Raw genomic sequence first — 25,942 nt, 5'->3', positions numbered from 1 at the left:
TTTTGTAAATGGATGAATTTAGATTTTTTGCTATAGTTAACAAAATAATCTCAGGGTCCCACACAATTTATACAGGATGTCTTAACAAAAAATTTATTAAGTTTACATAACAAGTATAAGTGGATTAAACTTAAACAATTAAGTTGTCCCATCAAAAAATAACAAATTGTGTTGTTTCATCTCATTTGAAATTTGTAGTTTGAACAAGCAGCAAAAAAAAAGAAGTAATTTTTGGTATAGGAAGCAAAATTTTTACGTCAAATTTGGAACATTTTGGAATGTAACTAAGCTAGACATATGGATTTGATCAAATATTTACTTTAGCTTAAAGAATAGTTAAGTTGAATAGAAAAGAATAGAAAGTTGAACTAGGAATTGCACCCCGGTTCAAAAAGACACAAAGGCAAAGAGCAGGTTCCCAGATTGATGACAGATTTAAGTGTGCTTTCACACTAGCCTTTTTGGTCCACACCCGGGTTGGTTTGACGTCAGAGTACTGTAAATTAGCTAGTGGGAACATGTCTTTTGAACTTGAGTGCTCACCCATGAACCATACTTGAGTCCGCCTAAAAAAGGTGGTCTGTATCTCTGGTCCGGTTCACTTCTGATATGAATGCAATCATACCAAATAAGGGAACTGAACCGCCAACTGTACAACAAACATTAGTTTTCATAATGTTCATTTATGTGTGTGTGTATGTCTGGGAATCACATACTGTACCTTGGTGACAAGTGGGACTGAGCCTGGGCAATCACAGTGACAATGTCTGCTCGCTTCTCCAAAAGCAGCTTATGCAGACATCACGTTCATCAAGTTCTGAACTTTTTAAATATTTTTGTGGCAGATAGATGCGAGTCGATTTCTGTATGTCCAAAACCAAAATATTCAGTAAAAGCAGAACGACTGCAATGTGCTTATGTCTTTCTGTTTTGAGGCTTGGCTTTCATGTCCGCCACCTAGCAACAGCTGTACACACAACAGCAGCTCGAAAACACAAGCGTATCAGGGTTCAGAAAGAAAAAAGACGGTGTAAACAAATCAGATGAGAAGGTGGCAAGGGGGGGACAATCGAACGTGGGTACAGTCCAGGCAATTGAAAGCACCCTAAATCGTGGGTGAAATTGAAAGTGTGAAAGCACCCTAAATCGTGTTCTAAATAAAAGCAATGGCACGCTATACAAGGAATATTTTCCATATTAAAATGAGTTTTTGTCATAACCAAAACCTGAAATTTTTATTTTAGAAACGGCTTCTATTTCTTGTTGCAACAACAGAAAACTGACAATGATCACCTCAGGTAAACCTTGTGTGCTTTATTCAGTGTTAAATTATAATAATTTGAGTTTTAATGTCATATTACATGACATTTATGGTCATATACTTAAAGCAACCAGCAGGTAGTTTACCTCAGATCTTAAAAGATTTGTCTCAGTGTAAACCAACACATATCAGTGATCCAGCATGTACATATAATAATGGTAAGTGGTGTAATATGTATTAATTAGATTGTAAACCTTACCCTTTTGTTGGAGTGCAGTAAGTGCACTATTCTGTGTTTCTGAATGGCTGTATTTAAATTTCTGTCCTGTTTCCTCTGGTGCAAACAGCCCAATTACTTATCACTGCAAATCTAGTCATGTGGCATGTTGTTAGGACACGGGTTACAATGTAACCTCCTCACCTAATGTTTACATTCATGATATTTATATTATTTGCTTATTAATAACCTCATGTGGAACTCTGAATCAGCGGCTCATTTTGGAAACTGCTACTGTTCGCCAGAGGTTGCATTTATGGCCGTGGACACATGCTTTGAGTGCCTTCATGACTAATGGAATGGTGTAACCAAGGCAACCCGGGGTGCTGAAATATAATTGGCTAAACTGGCATTGGGCGTGTTACATGACCAAAACAGAGACAGCTATTCCAGCATGTAACATTTTCAAAACAGATTATCTGACTTCAGCATTGTTTTTTTGATAAACAAGAATGTTCACCTAGCATGTTTCTTAAATATTTGCAAACATATTATGGTATTTTTATGCTTTTGAAGAGTCAAAAACTTACAGCATGTTTAAGTAGTAAAATTAAAACTTTTTACATTTTAATTCTCTTTAGCGATAATGTGCTAAATATATTTTAAGTATTCCAAAGCATTCATCAATCCGGATCATTTAAGCTTGGATAGCTCATTTTCACATCTGTTTTCTGTATATTTGAATAATAGATGTATTTTGTTTGTTTTTCCTGCAGTAGTTCTGACAGTGGTCTGCTGAACTGGGTTGATCCTCATCTGTCGACAGACGTGTGTTACCTCGGCCACCAGGACCCAGACTCAGACGTTATACAGGGCTATGTGAAAAAGGTTAACCGTCTTTAATAACTGCATTTGTTTTCATTCAAACTGAAAGCAGCAGGTCATTGTATTTTTTCATTTACTTACTAAACTTTAGTACCACCCTTAATGTCATCAAACCATTAAAGATGGCACCAAAAACCCACTTACTTCAAACTCTCTCTATCTTTGTCTCACAATACAGCTGTAGAATCGAAAACATAAGCTGACAGGCTGCTCCGTAGACACTGACACCCCACATTCATCTGCTGTTCCATTAGTCGTCACCCTCTCGCCTTTTCAGTAATTGCATTTATCTGAAGATAAGCAGTGTTTGACTGAGTGTGCGTGTGTGTGTAAGGAAGTGTTTGAGCCGTGTGACATTTACTGATGATTTAGACGTATGCGTGTGTGTGGCGTGACAGTACGATGATTGGAAAATATGGTTTTCATTAGCATCTCCTGTCACAGCTCCACAGAGTTTATTTTAAAAGCATCTGCAGCAAAACGCACCACCTTCTTTCTCCAAAGACACTGTAAAATTATTCACATTACACCAGAATACATTATCTTTGGACTGTAAGCTTTAAGTGAACACTTGGGAGAGTTGTCATGATAATCAGTAGTGCTGATGAACATCCAGAGCAGGGTAGTAATGGATTATATAATCTGGATTGTGTAATCAAATTCCAAATACTAATCAGTAATTATTATTTATTATCTACACAGTGGCCGTAAGTTTATTACAATTAACTGATTCTCCTAATTTTCTCTCTTTTTCCAATTTTTTTCATAATTCACTTGTGATTCTTTATGATTTTTAACATTTGCAATATAGCTGCTTTTCATTTAAAAATATGTACTTTTTGTGTTTTAGGATGAAATATTTAATGTAGTGATGATATTGTTGTAATTTTTTATGTTGCTGTTTTCTTTTCTTTTTTTGTAGATTTATTTTTGGCCTTTTGCTCTAATTAGATAGGACAGTAATGAGACAGGAAACTAAGTGGGAGTGATAGAGTGGGGTAGGGTTGGAAAATGTCCTTGAGCCAGGATTCGAACTCAGGACACCCTGACGTGCTACTGCACCATATGTCAGCGCACTAACTACTAGGCTATTGCGCCGACATGTTGCCATTTTCTAAGTTTATCTCATATGAAGTAAATGTTTTGAATCATAAGGGTTAGTTTTTTCAGTGTTTCTCTCAGCAATCAATATTAGTGTTAGAATTTCGAAGTATTAATTGTCAATACATTGCACTTTAATGTTAAACGTAAATGTTGAAAATTGGTAACACTTTACTTGAAGGGGTGTTCATAAAATGTAATTAAACCTTTATAATCTTGAGATGAGATATGCATGTTAATAACAACTGTCATTAAGGGCCCTATCATACATCCGCCGCATTGTGGTGAAAGGCGCGACACAATTGTTGTTTGCTAGTTTCAGCTTGGCGCAAGAGTCGTTTTGACGTTTTGCACCACGCTGTTTAAATAGCAAATGCATTTGCTCTTATATGTGCGCCCATAGGCATTCTGGTCTAAAAAAGGAAGGCGTTCTGAGGCGCATTGCTGGCGCGTTGCTATTTTGAGAAACTATAATAGGTTTTTCAATAGACCAAAAAAGTCTAGCGCAGAGCGCGTAAGTTGTGTGCCTCGCTTACACACTGCTTAATACACACAAGATGTAGAGCAATATCCAAATATCTTTACAAGTGAAAAATAATTAAAATATTAAGGATATATATAGGATATAATAAGGATATATACAGTATAGTATATTAATATAAAGGATTAAAATATTGCAAAACATATTATTTTCTAGCCTACATAATTTTAAAAACCACTCCCTTCATGCCTTCTTCACCTCGGGAGGCTTTTTCAGTTCATTCATAACAATTTGCTTTTGTATAATGTTATTTTTATTAGCAGTATTATTTATTATATCCGTTTTATTAAAACAAGCTTGAATTTGCCCACATGTCAGGTTTCAGACCATATGGGGCACAGCATGTGTGTTTGGATTTAACTCAGTTTTTGACCACACTTCGTTTTTATTGTTCATTTATTCGTTTGCTGAAAATTAGAACTGAATTTAGAAATAGTTTTGAAACAAATCTTTGTGCGTAACAAACAAAATTAATTATTTATGGGCTAAATGATGTCTGTGCATACAAGGTTTCCCTATCCACGAGAGCGAAAGTGAAAGTAGATTATGAGATGACTTATCTCTCATTCTCACGCTGCAGATGCTCTGTTTAACTCTGTTAAGAAAACTCTGTTTTCTTGCTAGTGAAATGCTCAGTTTTTCCACCTACACTTACATTACATCATGTAAATAGCAAATGCGCTCATGGCGCGACAAAAATGGCTCTTAAAGGGAATGGGACATGAGACTCTGATTGGTTTATTCTCAAAACACACATATAACTCATTAAGAAAATAAACTCAACCCTTTTAGACCATGCACCACAGTGCAAAGCGGATTTTTCCGTCCTTATTTGCACTTTGTGCATGGACCGTCAAAATAGAGCCCAAAGTGTCTTTTGCTCAGATGACATTAGCAACAATTCCAGCCACATATTTTTTTATATACTTTTATTTTTATTTCTCTTGTTTTTAAAGAAAGAAAAAAGAAAAGACAAGAAATACAAATAATGTGTATATATATATATATATATATATATATATATATATATATATATATATATATAAATACAAAAAAATACAATAACACATCGGAACTTAAATGAACTGATCAACCCAGGCTCATTCTGGAAATAAAGCCCTGCGGACGATTCAGGAGATTGTGAAATACGTTGTGAAATATGTATTTGTGCAGTTTTTGTTTTCGTGAATCCGTTCGCGAATCCGTTTTCGCCGTTCACGTCTGTGCTGTTCTCACATAAAGCCACCAATGACCGCTGTCGAGCGACCGTCTGTCCGACTGACTGACTGAACGATTGACTGGGTGTCCGGCCAATCGGTCGTTTTCAGAAGGAAGCTTGGGTTGGAACTGGTCATATATTTCCTTACTGGTCACATTAACAAATACATATAAAGATCAGTTTACACTGTGTAAAGGCAAAAGTACAATCCATTCCTCCTAGTATTGCAGGTATTTGTCTATTTGTAGTTTTAAAGAAAAAGTCATTATAATTTGAACATTAAATACGATATCCATACCATTCAGATTTTGTAGGAGATTCGATTTGTAGTTATTTTTGAGTTACAGTTTTCATTTTGGATATGTGCATAAATGAGTAGGATAAACTTTTTATTCGATAAGTAAAAGATGCACATAAACTACGATGGAAACACTTTTACCGAACAAATTCCAGAATGTTTATTAAAAAAGGTCATGTGATTTTGAAATAAGAGATCCTGTGGTAATAAAATGTGTGTGAATAGACAAACCAGCAGGCTGACCACATTGTAAAACACCTGAAATGTAGTTTTGGCCATTCTAAAATGCCTTAAGCATTTCAGTATTAGTGTTATTATATTAGTAATGACCAATGACCTCCAGACTTGTCAAGAGCGTCTGTACTCTGCATCTCATGGTTTTAAATCCACCACATGTTCATTGTGTGTCGGCATCCTCTTCTGAGGCGCAAGTCATTCATTAAAAAAAGAAAAGATTAAAGCAGCTTCTCCTTCTGCAGTAAATTATGTTTTTACTGTTGATATTTGGTGTCGGTTAATCAGGAAGTGACAATTTTGTTCTCTTTGACTCAGATGGAAATGCTGCTTTATTCGCATGTCTTTTATGCAATATTCCTGTTTTGCAAATAAATTTAATTAGCATTTTTGGATGGAAATATTTCTAGTGTTTGACATTGTTTGTTATGACAACTTGATATTACCAAGACATCCAAACTTGTCATAAATATGACATGAAATATGTCATGAAGCTATAATAAAAATGTCATGAATTTTCTAACACCATCATTAATAGTTATTTTTACCTCAACTACAGTTGTACAAGCTGAATCTTTAAATCATTAAAATCATCTTTGAATCATTAAAATGTCATTGACAACATTTAATGATGCTGTTAAAATTATTTGACAGCGTAATGACACTTTTAATGACATATTTTAAGACAAATACAACGTTTCTGTCATGTTGTCTTGTTTATGTGAAGTTGTCATAACAAACAATGTAATCTTTGCATTTAAAATGGCATAACTGAGCGAATGGCACTTAACAACAGTTGCAGTATGCATAAAATTAATTTTAAAAAAGTTACAAATTATTCTACTTCAATATATGTGACTAAATGTAATAAAAGTATTCTAAATGTAATGCAAAGGTAGTCAGATCACATTATCGAGAATGTGTAATCTAAGGGGCAGGTCGCACCAAAAATACTTTTCCATTCTAAGGACGCGAGGCACACTGCACTTAATAACAGTTGCAGTATGCATAAAATATGTCATGTCAAGATTATAAATGTTCCTTATGAACACCTTACGAACACCCCTTCAAGTAAAGTGTTACCGAAATATTTAACTGATTAATATTTGTAACAATAACACAAATTAATTGTTTTATAACATTTTACCTTAACATTTTGCCGTCATTGCAACCGTATCATTGTACGATAACAGTACAGCGAACACCAGTAATATATTGGTTCAAGACACAATGCCTGGTTTCCTTATAAAAAGCTTCCAGATGGAAGTTTAGATAAAACCAAACCAACGTTGCATACATAATTGTTGTGATGAACTGTTTTTACACTGAAGCAAAACTTTTTAAAGAACCATCTTGAGGCCAAACATGTTTTTTTTAAAAAAGAGTGTCTTAGAGATGTTAGTGCTGAGACAGTGTCAACCAGCGGTGCATCCCAAAGTACACTGGGTGAGTGCAGCCAACGCAAGTCTGTCAAAAATAAAATGATAAAAATAAAAAAAACTGCGAAGCTAACTGATTTCATCACTAAATGGATATCCACAGACTGCAGACCCATCAAAATTGTTCAAGACCATACCGGTCACCATCGAGGGGAACTATTGATACAAAAATACATGAACTGGATGACACTGAAAAAGCTAAAACAGTGAGTCAGTTGGCAGAAGGCACTTTCATTTCACTTACGAGAGATCACTGGACATCAGTGTGTAACCAAAACTACCTCAGAGTAACTCCACTCCTACTATTCAATAAAAACTGGCATCTGCACTCATACACTTTAGGCAATTATAAAATAAGAAATACAATAATAACAATAAAAAGGTAAGAAAAAATTGGTCACACTTCATTTTGATGGTACGTTTGTTGAATTTAAGTTATGTTGCATCAACATGCCAACTAATTCTCATGTGATTCTAAGTAGACTGTTAGGTTAGGGTTAGTGTAAGATGAAATGTACTTGCAAAGTTTCATATATTCTTAAATGTCTGTAGAAGATGCAGTATCAACAGATATTAAGCAGTCTACAAATACTCAAATAGAGCATCAAAATAAAGTGTTATCAAATAGAGGGTCTTTTTCTTTAAACTAGATAGTCATGCATTTCTTTATTTCAACACTGCATATTTACATTTTATATTTTAAGTTTGCAATTAATCAAGAATAATCAAAGACCATGATTGAGATTAATGTGATAAAAAATGTCATAGAAACAGACTTTATCCCAGATTATCCTTCTTCAAAATAGTACAAGATTATCCTACTTCCATATATGTGGCTAAATGTAATAAAAGTATTCCAAATGTAATGCTAACATAGTCAGATTACATTATCGAGAATGTGTAATGGGGCCAGTTCTAAAGGGGTCGATCACACCAAACGCACTTTTCCGTTCTGAGGAAGCGAGGTGCACTGCACTACCTTTTTTGTTGACAAGAAAAAAAGAGGTGTGCTGTGCTTTTTATGTCGCTAGGCAACCACTGATATTAGCCCTTTTCACATATACAGACCTTTCCGGAAAATTACCAGCAATTTTCTGCACAATTCTTAACCATTCTCAGAATTTGTAATGTAGTCAAAGGTGTAAACATTTAGCTGCGGTTCACGCTTTTGCCTTTTGCCTCTGGGACAAAGCAGCTGCATGAATGCTAAAGCTTTAAATAAAAGTAAAACCATCAACAAAAGCAAGGCCACTTCTATGTTTACAAATACAAGTGCAGCCGATTAGAGCTCATTAATAATGTCACAATTTGCCAGTATTTTAGAATGGATGTTTGAACGGTCTTTTCCGGAAAATTCTGGAACGTCCTTGCCTGTGTGAACAGTGCTTTTTTTAATCTACTGGTAAAAGTAGTTATGGAAATTTTCTGCATATTTACCAGTGTCAGTGTGTGAAAAGAGTTATTGTTATAATTGTAATATTAGCAAAAACTCATTCATTCATTTATTCATTCATTTTCCTTCGGCTAAGTCCCTTATTTATCAGGTTTCACCACAGCAGAATGAACTGCCAACTATTCCAGGATATGTTTTACACAGCGGCTGTCCTTCCAGCTGCAACTCAGTACTGGGAAACGCCTATACAATATCTCATTTACACACACTCATACACTAACAGCCAATTTTGTTTACCCAATTCACCTGTAACAGATGTTTTTGAACTGTTAGGTACACCGAAGCAAGCGAACACGGGAAGAACAGCGACCTTGCTGTAAGGCGACAATGCTAACCACTAAGCCACCGTGCCGCTCCTTAGCAGAAACTGCAAAACAACAAAGAATGAACAGACGGAGAGCAGTTGCTCTGTTCTTGATAAAGAGTGAGAGGTATACCCTCTCAGGGGAGAAAGTAAAACGAAGGTCCGTTTGGGTACTTTCCCTTAAAAAGAAGCCATACAGCTCCGGATAATTCAACAGCAACCATTTGTGCCTCCTCCATCTTTAAAAGTTACCATAATTGTCTTGACAACACAAACACTTCTGTCACCTCAACAGAAACTCTTCTTTCATTTGGTTAGAGACAATGAAAAAAGACACAACTAACGTAGGCAACTTTTTCTGCTCAGAGTTGACTTTTTTTCCCAACTACAGGCACACAGTGTGCAAAGGCAAAAGTGCGAGACAGGGCACATAAGCAGCATGCAAAACACTTGGAAAACGGCTCCTCTAAACATTAGAGCACCTTTAAGCAAGCACCTTTAAATCCTTAAAAAGGCAACTCTCATCGTAAAAAGCTTGTTTGGTGTAATTGGCGCCTAAGAAATTATAAAACTGACTACAAATTCTGTCATGTAATTTGTAATCAGTAACTGTTTACAATTCATAAGTAATCTACCCAGCTCTGTCAATATCTTACTACTACTGTTTGCAGGTGCAGGATTTGGCTGAGCAGGGTGATCTGTTTGTGGGGCTTCTGCCACAGCCTGGAGGGGGGCCGTATTATGTTGGTCACTGCGAACCAGAAGAGCTTTCATCATTGCACTCAAGTCCATGTTCTGTACATTATTGCAGCAGACCTCAAACCATCAGCCCTGTGAGCCAACAGGATAGAGACCATGGAGATCGTCAAAACCAAAATCACACAAACTCAATGCTAGATTCGGACAGCCAACATAATGAAGACTTTCTGAACCACAGCCATCAAAAACAAAGCACAGAGAGCAGTCAGTGCTGGAATAATCAGAACCCTTTCACTGAAAACCATCAGCGTTCAGATTATCAATACTTAAATGCTGAAATTGAGTGTACACAAGCTGAGGATTTCAAGAACTGTTTGCCATCGGATGAGTTTATTTTAAGCACTTGTGCACCAGAGCCGCATCAGAACCTGAGTGCTAGAATGCAGTCTGTCCTGGCCAGCTGTGACTTGGCAGAAAAACACAAAAGAGAGCACAGAGAGGTCAAAAGCCAGGACAAACCCAGCAAGCAAACTGGAAACCCCCAGATGATGAATCGTAAGTGTGAAGTTAAAAGAAATACATAGAAAAAGACAGGTTTAGTGAACAAAATAAATAACAAGCACTTTGCATTCATACTTGCTATCAAATAATTTTAACTGGAAATACAACTTACACCTTAGTAGAAATTATGTTATGGCAACAAATATCTCATTATGGTCAGCGATATTAATTAAACCACTGTCAGTAGGGGCACTGTGTTGTGTTTTGTTTTGTTTTGCTGAGTGTGCTCTTAAAATGTTGCCATGTCCATTACAGTTTTTCTCAATTGCTTTCCCATTTTTTTCAAAATATTAAGTTTAAATCTCTAAACCATCGGCTTATTGTTTACTTCAGCGTGGCATTTCTTATTGATTTAAGCAAATGCTTTGGCACGTTTGCAAACAGTAAATGTAGTTGTCTGTAGTTTGGGCAAAAACTGTATATTATTTAGGTTAACTAGGTAGGTTAGGGTAATCAGGGAAGTTATTGTATAACAATGGTTTGTTATGTAGACTATCAAAATATATAGCTTTAAAGGGGCTAATAATTTTGACCTAAAAAATAACAAATTGTTTTTATTCATGCAGAAATAAAACAAATAAGACTTTCTCCAGGAGAAAAAGTATTATATTATCAGACATACTGTGAAAATTTCATTGCTCTGTAAAACATAATTTGAGAAATATTTTAAAAATAAAAAAAATTCAAAGGTTTATTCAAAGGGAATTATTCTAATAATTTTGACTTCAACTGTGTGTGTGTGTGTGTGTGTGTGTGTGTGTGTGTGTGTGTGTGTGTGTGTGTGTGTGCGTGCGTGCGTGCATGTGTGTGTGTATGTGTGTATATATATATATATATATATATATATATATATATATATATATATATATATATATATATATATATATATATATATATATATATATATATATATATATATATATATATATATATTGCCCACAGTACAATCACTACATTCACAATACTGAACTGTAGTACATGCTTGTGGAAGAGCAATAGGAAGAAGTGAAATCTCTGGTAAGAACAACAAAATTAAACAAACAAAATAAAAGAAATAGAAAATATTCAATACATTAGCTGGACAAACAAGATTGCACTTTGCATGTAATACATTTGTACACAAATAAATGTACTGTAAAAATACAAATGTTCATATATATTTTTACATTTTTATATGTACTATTAATCATTTTGAGCAGTGTGGCTCACACACAATGACAAATACACTTTATGTTTTGGTGGCCTTGACCAAATTACTGACACAATAACTAGGTTTTGAAGCATGAATGAAATGTTTTGGGTGAGTAACTGCATTTTGCAGATGTGCAATAAAGTTCTGAAGTTCTAGCAAACAGGTTAATGATATGCACTTACAGTTTAGAGAATGTTAAGTCTGTTTTAAAAACAATTTGAGAAAAACTGTAATATAAGTGACTATTTTAAAGCATTTTGTACTTCCAGTTCATGCCAAATTTAGCTTTTTTTGTTGTTGAAAAATCTTGCAACACTGAGTCAAGACATACTTTCTTCCCTTTAATCTCTTTAACCACACATCGACATCCCTTTAACAAGTAGTTGTTCTGTTCAGTTCCACACACACTTCATAGAAGTCTGTACATGTGGTTGAAACTAGCTGTTATTTTGGGGTTAAATTCCTCTGTTGAATGCAGTTGTCTATAATTTACCAAACTATGTGTAAACAGAAAAAATATTAATTATTGTATATTTATACAATTATTGTATTTATAAAATGACAAAACAATTCTAAAACAATAATAAAATTATTATTTTATTAACTTTCAAAAAATTGCATGAGTAGTTGCCTAGGTATAAATTAGTTTAGAATTTTACATAAAATTCATAAAAATGTCTATTTAATATGTAGTAAAAGACATGTCAGATAAACACTGTATTTAAATGTATCCCTCTCTATATACTGTATAGGTGTGCAGGTGTTTGCACTGTACAACCATACCATAGTTCTGTCAGGATCGCCAAAGTTCTTCTCTCTGAGGGTTCCGCTGCAGGTGCACAGGGAGGCAGGACTTGTCAGCTCACTGGACTCTCTTTGGCTGGATCACATGACACAGCACTTCAGAAATGGTGCTCAACTCATCGATGGCTACTTTCACTTGGGAGATGATGCAGGTACTGGAGATGGTGTGATGTTTTTTGAAAACCTGAGAGGAGAGAGCCAGTAGTTTTCTTGAATGTAAAAACATTTGTTCAATCAATGTACTTATAAAATGACAATACAATTCTAAAATAATTATTTTTAATGCTTTTACCAAGATAACTTTTAATTCCTTTTTTTTATTTATTTTCAGCATCTTCTTCCACTGTGGATAGTGTTTTTATTTTCCAGAGTGCTTCAGATGGTGTTGGGCCGACCACTGTGTATGATGCCATTGTAGTGGAGCAATGGACTGTGATTGATGTAAGTCTGTAGTGATCAAATTCACTGTTTACAAATTCTTCTTAAGCACACTTTTATATGAGTGCAGATCTACAGTGGAGATCAAAATTAGAGAACAACTTAAACTTTTTTTAGAATTTTGAGGTCACTGCATAGTTGAAAAGAGCAGTTTTAAGCATATTTAAGCATATTTTAATGCACATAATAAAAAAGTTTCAGATTCATCACAGTTTATTGGTTTTAATTTGACATCCTGTGGTCATTTCCTTAATTATCTGACAAACCGTGTTTAACTTCCGCCTAACCTTTCTGTTTTTACTGACTTTGCAAGATTGTCATCTGTTCTAAAGTTAAAGGGAGCTAGGAATGCCTGATGAGTAACTGATGTTTCCGCACAATGTCAAGATCCTAAAACAGACCTAACTGTTCAGAAGTGTGACTGTAAACATGCGTCGCAGGACTAAGATGATTTAAAGCATCAGGGCATTTCACAAGAATTTCGAGATATGGCATAACTGCCAAATCTGCATTTGATTAACAGTGTTCCAACCAAACCAGTTGCATATAGCCTAGTGGATAGTGCGCTGTCATATGGTCCAATTGGGCTGCGGGTGTCCTGAATTGCTGCAAGTCATGAAAGTCGTGACGTAGCCAAATATGGTCACTGTATTTAACCCATCCACGTTCACACACACACACACACACACACACACACACACACACACTGTAAACACACATAGGACAATTAATATGCATGCCTCCAGGCTGCATTTGATTGGTCACAACATTTCTCTGTGAGATTACTAAGAGATTTATTTTTTCTTACTGTTAAGTAAATAAATAGCAACTGCTATTAAAATAGAAGATAAATCAATAGAAAATAAGGTGTATAACTGCACAAATGTCAATTTTAGGAGAAAAAAGAACCACCCTATTCACCAGGCTGGCTATGGACCTAAGATTATACATTTATTCAGCACCACCCTGAAGAGGCATAAAGTCTTTTGTTAGTTTAACATGTATATTGTGAATTTTGCCACAGATGTTTTGTAATGAGGCAACAAACACATGTAAACTGCTTAGTACAAGTGTTTAATGCATCTTATCACTTAGCTATTTTTCTGGTGTGAAAAGTAATTCATGAGGTCATAAACGAGCATGTAAAACCAGTGCTGCATAATGTTTGCACATACCCAAGCAAAGTGTGAATTACAGGGGGTTGTAATAATTAACGCTTTATTCGCCTGAAGCACTTTAAAACTAGATGCATGAAGAAAGTTAGCCCTTTAAGGTTAGTGGTATTGTTTTCTCTGATCTGGATCTTAAATAATAATATTAATAATTAAAATAACAATAATATGTGGGTGTCTCGTTGGTGCAGTGGGTAGCATGATCCTCCAAGTGCTCCGGTGACCCCCACAGTCCAAAGACATGCGCTATAGATGAATTGAATAAACTTAATTGTCCATAGTTTATGTGTGTGAATGAGAGTGTCTGGATGTTTCCCAGTACTGGGTTGCAGATGGAAGCTGAAATGGCATGCGCTCTGTAAAACATATGCTGAATAAGTTGGTGGTTCATTCTGCCGTGGCGACCTCTGATAAAGGGACCAAGGGACCAATAAAGGTCTCTTATAAAGGAACCAAGCCGAAGAAAAATAAATGAATAAATGATTCACTGAAGCATGTAGAACACAAACTATCATTACTGAAAATTGACCCCCTCTATTGTCAATGAATAATTCGCACCCTGTACCTAAGCCACATACCTACTATGTAGATACCATAGAAGAATTTAACTTTGAACATCAATGCACTCTGTGGCACCTTTAACTGTTTCTTTTTCAGAGCTATTTTGGGGCAATACCTGAAACTAAGACGAATGTCAAATTGTTTCAAAGCCTCGACACATTTGCTTTGACTGTTTCAGTGTTTCAAAAAGCCTCATTCTGCTCAGCACCACAGAGACCCTCTGACAGCAGGTTGTCCAGATGGAGGGCAAAAGGTATGAGCCTTTCAGTCACAGCAAGAGAAGCTGATCATTCCACATCGGTGATTTCTACGTAATGGACTCTTTTCACATTTTTGGGATTCTCAGTAGAGGAAAGTCATCATAGTTGGGTAAAGTTAGAGCGCAGTGAATGGAAGAGGACAGCAATTTTTTTTTTTTTTTAAATCCTGTTTGCTGAAGTAATAAACGAAAAACAGGTGTTAGAAAAACTACCTCACATAAGTGGTGTTTAGTTTTTGTAATTTGATGTAAAGATAATATGTGTGCCAAGAAAATATCCCCCACATCTTTACACCAGCATCACTAGCCTGAACCATTGATACAAGGCAGGATGGATCCATGCTTTCGTGTTGTTGACATCAAATTCTGACTTTACAATCCGAATGTCACAGCAGAAATCGAGACCCATCAGCCCAAGCAACGTTTTTTCAATCTTTTATTGTGCAATGTTTCCAAATCTTAGATGACAAGAATGGATATTTTCTCTTTTTCGGACCATTCTCTGTTAACCCTAGAGATGGTTGTTGGACCAGCCCGTCTGTCACCAACAACCATGCCACATTCAAAGTCACTTCAATCATCTTTCTTTCCCATTCTGATGCTCAGTTTGAACTGCAGCAGATCGTCTTGACCATGTCTACATGCCTAAATGATTGAGTTGCAGCCATGTGATTGGCTGATTAGAAATTTGCATCAACAAGCAGTCGGACAGGTGTACCTAATAAAATGGCCGGTGAGTGTAAGTACACATAAATTCATTTGTTTCGTTTTTTATAATCAAAATAACAAAAACTTTTCAAGGATTTAAGATGCTGATGACCATTAAACATGTCAACAGTTTTGTGAAAAGGTTCCATTGGATCTTTACAAAACCAACTCATTCACATCCTTTAAAAATATTCTCAATGTTCAATCAGCCCAAAACTGCAGATGGAATTGCTTAGTTCAGCTCTGAAGAGAAAACGGATCTGTATCTCAACAAACTGTATCTTAACCATTAAGAGAATTTGGACTAAAAGCAGACTCTACAGTGACCAAACCTCTCATCAACAGAAAGACTTAAAAGACTAACCTTTGCTGAAGACAATGTGTTCATAAATTGATTTCTAATTGTGATCTCCACTGTATGTGCTTTAACACATTCTGTTGTTTAAGTGCCGCTCGTGTTTCGTAGGGTGTTGCAGTAAAGACAGACTACATCCCTCTGCTTCAGTCTCTGGCTCCATACGGCTGGAGACTGATGTGTGTGTTGCCCACTCCTATCGTCAAAGTGAAGAGGTATCAAATTCATAATTATTAGGGCTATTACATTCACAGTTACAGTTCAGGGTATAATCAGAGGATAAGCAATGCAAAGAAATATTCTCAGTTATAAGAATCGTAAAGTTGCATGTACATTTCAGGCATTTTCCATTAATTTCCTTAAACTGGAATGACAACAAGTGAAGTTTAATTTTAAACTAATTTCGAGAGGAGCATGTGCTCATGATTGACCCAGCTGGTCCACATTAGCTAATTATGATCCTCCAATCAAAGGATCCAAAATCACTATATATATCCTCATTTCCTTTCTACTACTATCTTCGTCTGGAAGAAACCCCCCTCCTTCCCAACTTCCTCCTTTATCTAGAATGGGCAGCACGGTGGCCCAGTGACAAGCACTGTTGCCTCACAGCAAGAATACCAATGGTGTTGGGTCCTCGCCTGAGCCATCTGGTATTTCTGTGTGGAGTTTGCATGTTCTCCCCTTGTCCGCGTGGGTTTCCCCCAGGTTCCCCGGTTTCCTCCCACCATCCAAATGTGCTCTATATTATAGATAAAATAAGCCTAAACCTTTTTTATAATATCTTACTCTCAGGAAGTTCGCCTTGGCCTCAGCAGCGGGGGAGTTTGAGATAGACCTGAGCTCAATCTCCACTCGCCCTACAAAAGGGGGGGAGCCCTGGGCTTGAGGATCCCTTGAGCTCAGGGCTCTCTCCCAGGACAGCATGCCAAACAAGCTATGTATAAATCATGAGCTAAGTGTGAACTCTTGAAATGTATTTTAAAGTCAATTTAATCCATTTTAATGTAAAATAATGCAAAATGCTTCAATGTGAACAATTCATTTTGTTACTGATGTTTCAATTGTTTTTAAACCACTAAGAGTTGAGAGTTTCCTCCATATTGTGATTTAGCTTTAGATACTAAACAGAAACCGGATGACATATCTAATTTTTAGTTAATTATTATTATTTTGCATTTTCATCATATTATTGTTTTTAAAAAGTGAATGAGTTTGACTATCTTTGTATCCTATACATTTTCTACAAATTAATGAGTGAATAATAATCAAGTTTAGTTTATTTATTTAAGTACAATAATTTTATTTATTAAGTTTATTTATTTAAGTACAATAAAACAACAGTTGTTGACCAGGGTGCTGTACAAACCTTAAAGCAAATAATCAAAAATAGACAGCAACGAATAAAACAACATAGAATTCAATTTGGATCTGAAAAAAAACGACTAGAATTTTCTGGTTGGGTGACCTTAAACATCTGCATTTTAACAGTAATACGATTAGAGAGATCATTCAAGCCTCTATACCGTCCAGAGTTTCCCGCCAGAGGAAGTGACATCACATGGAGCATGTCACATGCTTTTTCTAGAAGTGCTTTGCAGATTGTTATGCCTTTTTATAACCCACGTAACAAAGTTGGCTGGAACATTGGGACAGACACAAAGTGTATTTTTATTACTGAAATTGACAATAATACATCAAATAGATTCACGCAAAGTTTATTCAAATAAGTAATCACAAAACAAGAAATTTTTTAATTCAAAAACTTGTATATCATGATAGTTGAATGCGAATGTATCATTTAGATTGTGCAGAAAGTCAAAAACAGGTATAGTGGAGATTATATTTATATTTAATATGAACATTTTTAATATAAAATGTCCCTAAATACATGAACATATTTTTATATAACTAGATATCATTTGTGTTATTGCTCAATTTATTTTTGTTGTTTTTTTAAAAAAAATAATAGAAGCATTACTTTATAGATGCAAAATACCCACAGTTCTAGAAGCACTAGAATCATTATACAGTGGGTACAGAAAGTGTTCAATTTTTCACTCTTTGTTAAATTGCAGCCATTTGCTAAAATCATTTAAATATATATTTTTCCTCTTTAAATGTACACACAGCACCACACATTGTCAGAAAAACACAGAATTTTTTACTTTAAAAAAGAAAAACAGAAACATCAAATAGTTCTAAATATTCAGACCCTTTGCTGTTACACTATATATACTATATATTTAACTCAGCTGCTGTCTATTTCATCTGATCATCCTTGAGATGGTTCTACACCTTCATTTGACTTGAGCTGTGTTTGATTATTCTGATTAGACTTTATTAGGAAAGCTACAAACCTGTCTATATAAGACCTTACAGCTCACAATGCATGTCAGAGCAAATGAGAATCATGAGGTCAAAGGAACTGCCTGAAGAGCTCAGAGACAGAAAAGGCACAGACAGGCAAGGCACAGATCTGGCCAAGGTTACAAAAAATGCTGCATCGAAAGTTCCTGAGACCACAGTGGCCTCCATAATCCTTAAATGGAAGACGTTTGGGAGACCAGAACCCTCTCTAGAGCAGGTTGTCCAGCCAAACTGAGCTATCGGGGGAGAAGAGCCTTGGTGAGAGAGGTAAAGAAGAACCCAACGATCACTGTGGGCTTAGCTCCAGTGACGTAGTTAGGAGATGGGAGAAAGTCAACCATCACTGCGGCCCTCCACCAGTCAGCTGTATGGCAGAGTGGCCCAACACATGGATGCTGCAGGGACAGGATGACTGTTTGGATTTGAGGAAAAGATGAATGCGGCCTTACTTCAGGACCTTTCAATAAGACAATCACCCTAAGCACACCGGCAAAATAATGAAAGAGTAGCTTCACAACAACTCTGACTGTTCTTTAATTGGCCACGCCAGAGCCCTGATCAAAACCTAATTGAGCATCTCTGGAGAGGCCTAAACAATGGCTGTCCACCAACATTTACCATTCAACCTGACAGAACTGGAGAGGATCTGCAGTGACAAATGGCAGAGGATCCCAATATCCAGGTGTAAAATACTTGTTGCATTTTTCCCATAAAGACCCATGGCTGTATTAAATCAAAGGGGTGCTTCTACTGAATATTGAGCAACTGATCTAAATACTTTGGACCATGTGATATTTCAGCTTTTCTTTTTTAATAAATCTGCAAAAATGTCAACAATTCTGTGTTTTTCTGTCAATATATGGTGATGTGTACATTAATGAGGAAAAACATGAACAAATGATTTAAGTAAATGGTTGCAATATAACAAAAAGTGAACAATTGAAGGGGGTCTGAATACTTTTCATACCAACTGTATGTATATTACTTATCAGACATCACAATTTAATACCTCTGATTTGTTGTTTTTGTCTTAGTGATGGAAGTTTGGCCACAAAGCAGATCCTGTTTCTCCAGAGACCCACACTGCCTCGCAAGAGAAGAGACTTGACAGTGCGTATACATGACACAAAGTTTATTTCTGACACACAAAAAAAGAAAAGATCTTGCTAAAATTAGATTAGAGCCATCTAAGAGAACTTGTGAAATTGTAATAGCATTGTCAGTTCTCTTTAAAATCCTCAAAAGCAGCTCAGCGACTGACAGTTTGTGTGTGTGTGTTTTTTTTTTCCAGAAACTGCATCTCAGAGGTCAAAACAAAAGAAACATGAACGGTAAAGGGACACAAGAGAGGGAAACGACACCGCTAGCGACGATTGAGAGAGAAATGGAAAGAATGGAAAGAGAAAACACAAGTCTGATGAGAAAACGTGAGATAATTCGAAAGGAAAACGGCCAGAATTTGCCAGAAAGCCCTGAGAAGAGAGATCAAGCAGAAAGAACAGTGGAATCTCACACGCAGAGGATCAGCATCGCAAAATTCAGCCCGGTAAAAAAGGACGTTACAAATGGCAATAAAGAATTAAATCACACAATTACATGTGGTAAACTTCAGGATGTGCGAGCGCTGGTAACAGAGAGAGCTTTATTCTCTGGGGTCTGCTGACAATATTTATGTATGCATATTTAACCATTACAATATGTTTATGTTTATTCAGGCAGAACACACTCTCTGCAGATCTGTGTCTGGGCATATACATATACATCTGACGGAGTGATTGTCCTGGTAAGAGCTGTTTGAATCTCACTACTCTTAATTATTTGGGTTTTTAAAAGAATAGTTCACCCAAAAGTTAATACTTACTGTACTCACAATGATTTTCTGTCGGTTAGAAAAATACTGTGAAAGTCAATAGCCATTTTTTTTCCATTAGGCCTACACTACCTAACAAAAGTCTTGTCATAGATCCCAGTTGTAAGAACAACAAATAATAACTTGACATCTAGTTGATCGTTTGGGAAAGTGGCAGAAGTTAGATTTTTTCAAATGAATCATCTGCTGAACTGCATCCCAATTATCACAAATACAGCAGAAGACCCATTGGAACCTACGTGGACCCAAGATTTTAACATAAATCTGTCAAGTTCGGTGAAGGAAAAATAATGGTTTGGGGTTACATTCAGTATGGGGCATGTGAGATATCTGCAGAGTTGATGGCAACATCAACAGCCTTAGGTATCAAGACATTTGTGCTGATCATTACATTACAAACCACACAAAAGGGCAAATTCCTCAACAGGATAGCGCTACTTCTCATACTTCAGCCTTCACATCAAAGTTCCTGAAAGCAAAGGTCAAGGTGCTCCAGGATTGGCCAGCCCAGTCACCAGAAATGAACATTATTGAGCATGCCTGGGGTAAGATGGAGGAGGCACAGAAGATGAATCCAAAGAATCTTGATGAACTCTGGTAGTCCTGATAAGTGCCAAGAATTTGTCTAAGCAAAGTCAGACCTCACTGTCCTATTTAAATAATTAAAAATCAAGGCATTAATATTTTATTTTGGTAAAATAAGTGTAGCCTAGAGGCCTTTGGCTTTCACATTTGATACCAAATGATCAACTAGAAGTCAAGTTATTATTTGTTGTTTCAAAACTTGGATAGGCGACAAGACTTTTGTTAGGTAGTGTATACTGTATGTCATGTTTACAGACACACAAAAAGAACTCAAACAGGTTTGGAACAAGTGAAGGAAGAGTAAATGATGACAGTTTTTTAAATTTTGAGAGAATTATCCCTTTAAGGTAGACTGCTGTAGTAAATAGCTGGAGATTCAAACAAATGTGTGAAAACATCCATTTCAGGAGCTAATGCTACATGCTAAACAATGTATGTTGTACCTATGTAAACTGTGATGTTAGCTTGTTTTATTACATACAATATTAGCAAATGCAAAATGCTGTGCACTAGCTCAAATGCGTAATGATTTTTTTATTAATTCTCGATTAACTGATGTCTATCTCTGTAAAGTGGCAGTTATAGTGAACGTCTGTGAGAGTTAATGGTGTAAATAGAAGCTTTCAATAATGGGCTTTTGATGCTAATTAAATGCGCGTCATTTACAGCAACAGCTTGCTGATTTCAATGTTAATTATCATAATGACTTCGCACCATTGGTGGTATAGATCATGTTAATCTCAAATATCCCCCCCACCCCCAAATGATCTGACTGGACAGCTACATTGAACAATACAATACAGATGTTTGTTAGTTAATGTTATGAAAATAAATCATTGTTTAAATGGGCAGTTCACTCCAAAATTAAAATTGACTCACTTTTAACTTTTGTTGAGCAGTAAAGAATAACCACTGACTTCCATAATAGGAAAAACAGATACTATGGAAGTCAGTAGGAATGGTTCCTTGTTTCTAGAAAGAAAATAACTCAAACTGGTTTGGGTCAAAAGTGAGTAAATGATGACAGAATTGTCCATTTATGGTGAACTGTCATTTTAAACTGTAACTGAAATTAAGTCTAATTGTAGTTTGTAAGAAAACCTTTTTTGTCAATCATATTTTAAAATATGCACACATGCACTTTATTTATTAATAAATTGCATTCATATGAAGTCGGAAATCATAAATGATGCAATCATAAATAATGAATAGAATTTCAGTTTGAATCACTGGGTATTACTGTAACCGTTAAACAGTGGTCAAGAAAATGTTTGCAAGTTAATTCTATAATAATTTTTCACATAATATAAGACAATATTAATAAAAAAATAAAGTAATACAATTCTAAAATAATGAATAAAGGTGTACTATAAAGACAATCTGGGTATACCTATAGGCATAGTCGAATAATAAGTGATCAGTATTTGAATATGGGCATACTGTAAGCCTCAGACACCATTTTTTCCTCTTTTTCATGTAAATTCCCCAAGAGTAAAACCCTGGTGGACAAAACGCCAATCAGAGTATAAAGCAGACTCAAGGGCCATGCCCTCTGCATTTGCCTTTACTTTAGGTTGTTCATCCGGACCTGATGAACAGCCATTTCATCAGGAGAACACAGACTGATATGTAGCTCTGGGATCATTAGTATGTTTGATCAGCCACAACATTTTCTAGTGAGACAACAATGATCATTTTCCTCAGTTAGTTTTTTTTAAAGTTTGTATTTAACTGTGTATGTAGGACTTTTAATTTGAAAACGAGAGATGCAAACTGTTTACTATGTGTTACTGAGCAATGACTGTATGAGACATGTTCAAACTTGCATCAGAATGCAAAACACAGGATTTACAGACGATACATTTATTCAGCTCTACTCTGAAGAGGCTTAAGATATGTTTAATTGTATGTTTTGTTCATTTACCGTATTTATTGTGAAATTCGATGTGAAGGTTTTAACAAACACATGTAGACTGGCTTCAGTCGGTTCAACTGTCATCTGTTGATATTAACTCTTGGCTGTGTTTTCTTTGAAATTATAGCTTAAAAATACAACACAATACATCTTTATCGTCTCTTTTGTCTATTTTAATTATAATTTAGCCTTCATCCACAACAGATCTTGTAAGCAAAATAGATTAATGTTGCTCTGATAGTTTTATATTAAATAGCTCGCCCTCTCCATGTAGGCAAAATAAGCCTCCACACATTAAGTTAAAAGGAAGAGATTAACTAGGCATCTACTTCCTTTGTTAAAACAGTTTTTTGACAGATCAAGTATTATTCCATTGCCCTTGTTCAGCATAAATTGTGTGTATGTCTGTCTGTGAGAGCTGCACGTCAGAGCAGAGCTCATTAACGTTCATAACTGATCCAAGTATGGTCAATTATGGACCTTCTGATTCAAGGGTTATTTTATGGAGTAATAAATAAGCATATAAACTGTTCAGGATATTTTTTTTACTTATCCAAGTCACATAGCTAATATTTAGATATCAGAGAACAATTGAACTTGTTGAACAAATGCAGTATATGACACCTTTAAGAGCAATTCCAAGCTTTAACCATATAAAACTTAAAAAGCAATCCATATGAACAACTTCCAGTCCTATTTTTCATAACTTTCTCCACCATCTTCTATTGTTTAAGGACCTGGTGTCAAACTCAGTTCCTGGAGGGCCACAGCTCTGCACAGTTTAGTTCCAACCCTAATTAAACACACCTGATCTGAAAGGTAACCTACAGGTAAGTGTGTTGAAGCAGGGTTGGAACCAAACTGTGCAGAAACTGAGTTTGACACCACTGCTTTAATGTTTTTCTAACATTTTCCATTCATCCTAAGGTGTCAAACATTGTATCACTACTTCTATATTGACTCTCTTTCTGTGAGTGCTTAAAGAGTCGCTGCATTGTAATTTAGCACAACTGTCAACTGTAAACCCCGCCTACTTTCATTTGATTGACTATCTCATTAATTTTAACATTGACGAGTGCTGTTAGACGGCTGAGGCAGACCAGCCTACAACGCTTCATTCTAAATGTGTTGAAATCCTAACAATGAAACACCATGTAATGTGCAGCAGAGCCATTTCCAGATATGTCTATGTTGTTTACAGCTCTGATTCTAGCTAGTTTAATGATGTATCATCTAAATATATTAGCCATTAATATATCATGCCCCCAGCTATTCGAGGGTTGTCCCCCTGGGTTGGCCCATTGCATCCTTTCCCACATCTCACCTACTACACACACACACACACACACACACACACACACACACACACACACACACACACACACACACACACACACACACACACATACACACACACACACACACACACACACACACACACAGGTCAGGTGTGCAGCTGCTGCTGAGTTAATGTTGAATTTCAGTAAGTGAGTAGGGGATTTTATGAACCTTAAATAAAGCGATTCTCTTTAATGTAGTTAATAAAGACTCGTTCATAAATTAGTTGCAGCAAAAATGCAGATTACCGATGTAATTGTTCATTAATCTGCTTTATTAGCGATTAAAATTACTCATGTAGTAACGTTAACTTGTTGCAAAGTGCACTGCAACTAACACGCCAAAGCCGTTTCCCATGCATTGTTTTATTTGTGACTTGGCATTATGTTAACTTAACATTAACAACCATAATTAGCATATTGTTTAGCTGTGTATTTGCTAATGAGCACTGTGCTCCGTCCAAACTAAACCCACTGTATTTTTTGTATAATCAACTTCTATTCTGTTCTTAAGTGACTTAATCAATTTAAGATTAAAATGTTAGCCTTTTTCAATTCCTTGTTTTTATTGTTGTGATTATTTTTATGATAGTTTTGCATTCTTTATGTAAAGCCCTTTGTACTGTGCTACAAATAAACTTGCATTGCGGTGTCATGCATTGGATAACATGACAGAGAAAATGGACATAAGATCCTTTTTCAGTGCAGCTAAACGCCAAGTACAAAAAGTTCACATGTTGGGCAATTTGGCTGTAAGTGCTTATGAAAATGGTAATGTCAAATTATCAATCACAGGCAAAGGAGAAAGAAAGGATTGAGGAACAGGCAGAGCAGGGTCAATCAGATGTTCAGTGTCAGGTAAGGGTGTTGTGCTTTTATTGAAGGTATAATGACAATTCTTTTAGGGGTGAACACATTTTTTTGTTTTGTTTTTGGAGTTGTGGCTGTTTAGCAGATGAACTTCACAGGCTCGCTGATTTACAACATGATCGGTCAATTTAACAAGTGTAGTGTTAACAAGTTAGTTAATATGTGGATGGAAAACATATTTTCCTGCATTTTTTCTGCTTCAGGAGTCAGTCTGTTGACTGTAAACAACACGACAAAACTTTGCTGTCATTGAACCCGAGTAAACTTTGAAAATAATCATTATGACGTAGTCTCCATGCTATAATAATAAAAATAATGATGAAACCATTTTTAACTGCAGGGACATATCTTTATTAGTACAAGTCAGCTGTATTATTTGTGTCCCATTCAAAAAAAACGCTCTAAATAAATTTTTTATTTTTTGCCCCCCCTACTGTTAAATTACATTTACGCCCATGAATAGTATGTAGTAGTTCCAGTAAAATGTAAACGCGCCTTTCAGACACTAGCGGAGTGTGGGGGATTACGAGACTGATCATGACATGAAGATGACGATAACTGATAGATGGAGATACAGCTGTGGGGAATAAAGGGTTAACGTTCATTTTCATAACTATACCACAGCATAGCCAACCTAGTGCTGTGTTTGTTCCTGTCGTTTTTCTGATGATTGATATAATTGTCTACCCTGCAGGATTTGTCAGCCGTTTGCTATTAAAGGAGCAGCAGAGACTATTATTTATGGGACTTTGTCAGACTTTGACAGGGACTTTGTCAGTATTTTTTAAAGTTCAAATGGACCAGTTTCTTCCTCCTCCGGATCATAATATGTAAATGTAATAAAAAGTTTTGCCTCATTTTGTGTAGTTTGCAAAATATCTGTGTAATTGTGTGTTGTAGGTTGTAATCACGTGACTTGTAATCACAAATCTATTATAGATCAGTGCTTGTACTGTATCTGTCAGATTAAATCTTCATGGGGCTATTCACATATCGCGTCCAAAACCACGCTGGAAACGCGACGAGTGCTTCTTCCTTTACAAATTTAAATGCGTTTCTGAACTTGCGATCCTCTGCCGTTTGTCTTTGCTATGGCCACTCTTACCCATTCCTCACAAGCGTGCCGTGTGGTCAATTTTCAAAATTGTTCAACTTTTACCACTGTGTGGATTAATAATGAATGTGTGTCGTTGTTATTACTTGTGGCTAGGGTTAAAAGTAAAGTAATATGCTGGTGTTTAACTGCATTGCTTTATTGCGTTCCTGCATTGGGCTCTCACACACTCTCTGCTAC

At 35.9% G+C, this 25,942-nt stretch overlaps 2 protein-coding genes across 13 annotated transcripts in view; both read left to right on the top strand.

Moving 5' to 3' along the window:
- Positions 1–25,942, top strand: part of pals2b (protein associated with LIN7 2, MAGUK p55 family member b) — a 349,623-nt gene that overhangs the window by 87,814 nt on the left and 235,867 nt on the right. The gene's annotated exons all lie outside the window — the stretch shown is intronic.
- Positions 1–25,942, top strand: part of rftn1a (raftlin, lipid raft linker 1a) — a 96,370-nt gene that overhangs the window by 66,735 nt on the left and 3,693 nt on the right. The window contains exons 4-13 of one of the 12 annotated variants that reach the window (XR_012395028.1): positions 2,258–2,366; positions 9,624–10,206; positions 12,157–12,360; positions 12,540–12,649; positions 15,813–15,916; positions 19,106–19,181; positions 19,363–19,617; positions 19,787–19,854; positions 24,574–24,636; positions 25,343–25,505. Coding sequence is in view for 9 of the 12 variants with exons in the window: in XM_009294248.5 (XP_009292523.1) it covers positions 2,255–2,366; positions 9,624–10,206; positions 12,157–12,360; positions 12,540–12,649; positions 15,813–15,916; positions 19,106–19,181; positions 19,363–19,734 (1,561 nt within the window). In the remaining 3 variants the exon portion in view is untranslated. Of the gene's footprint in view, positions 1–2,254; positions 2,367–9,623; positions 10,207–12,156; positions 12,361–12,539; positions 12,650–15,812; positions 15,917–19,105; positions 19,182–19,362; positions 19,855–22,016; positions 22,602–24,573; positions 24,637–25,342; positions 25,506–25,942 lie in introns of those variants that run through there. The other 11 variants (XR_012395026.1, XR_012395027.1, XM_073931651.1 and 8 more) reach the window with 11 other exon arrangements.

The sequence above is a fragment of the Danio rerio genome, chromosome 19, assembly GCF_049306965.1.
Source record: "Danio rerio strain Tuebingen ecotype United States chromosome 19, GRCz12tu, whole genome shotgun sequence".
Lineage (NCBI taxonomy): Eukaryota > Metazoa > Chordata > Actinopteri > Cypriniformes > Danionidae > Danio > Danio rerio.
The sequence above is the reverse complement of the archived record's forward strand: the minus strand, read 5'-3'. Positions and strand labels throughout refer to the sequence as shown.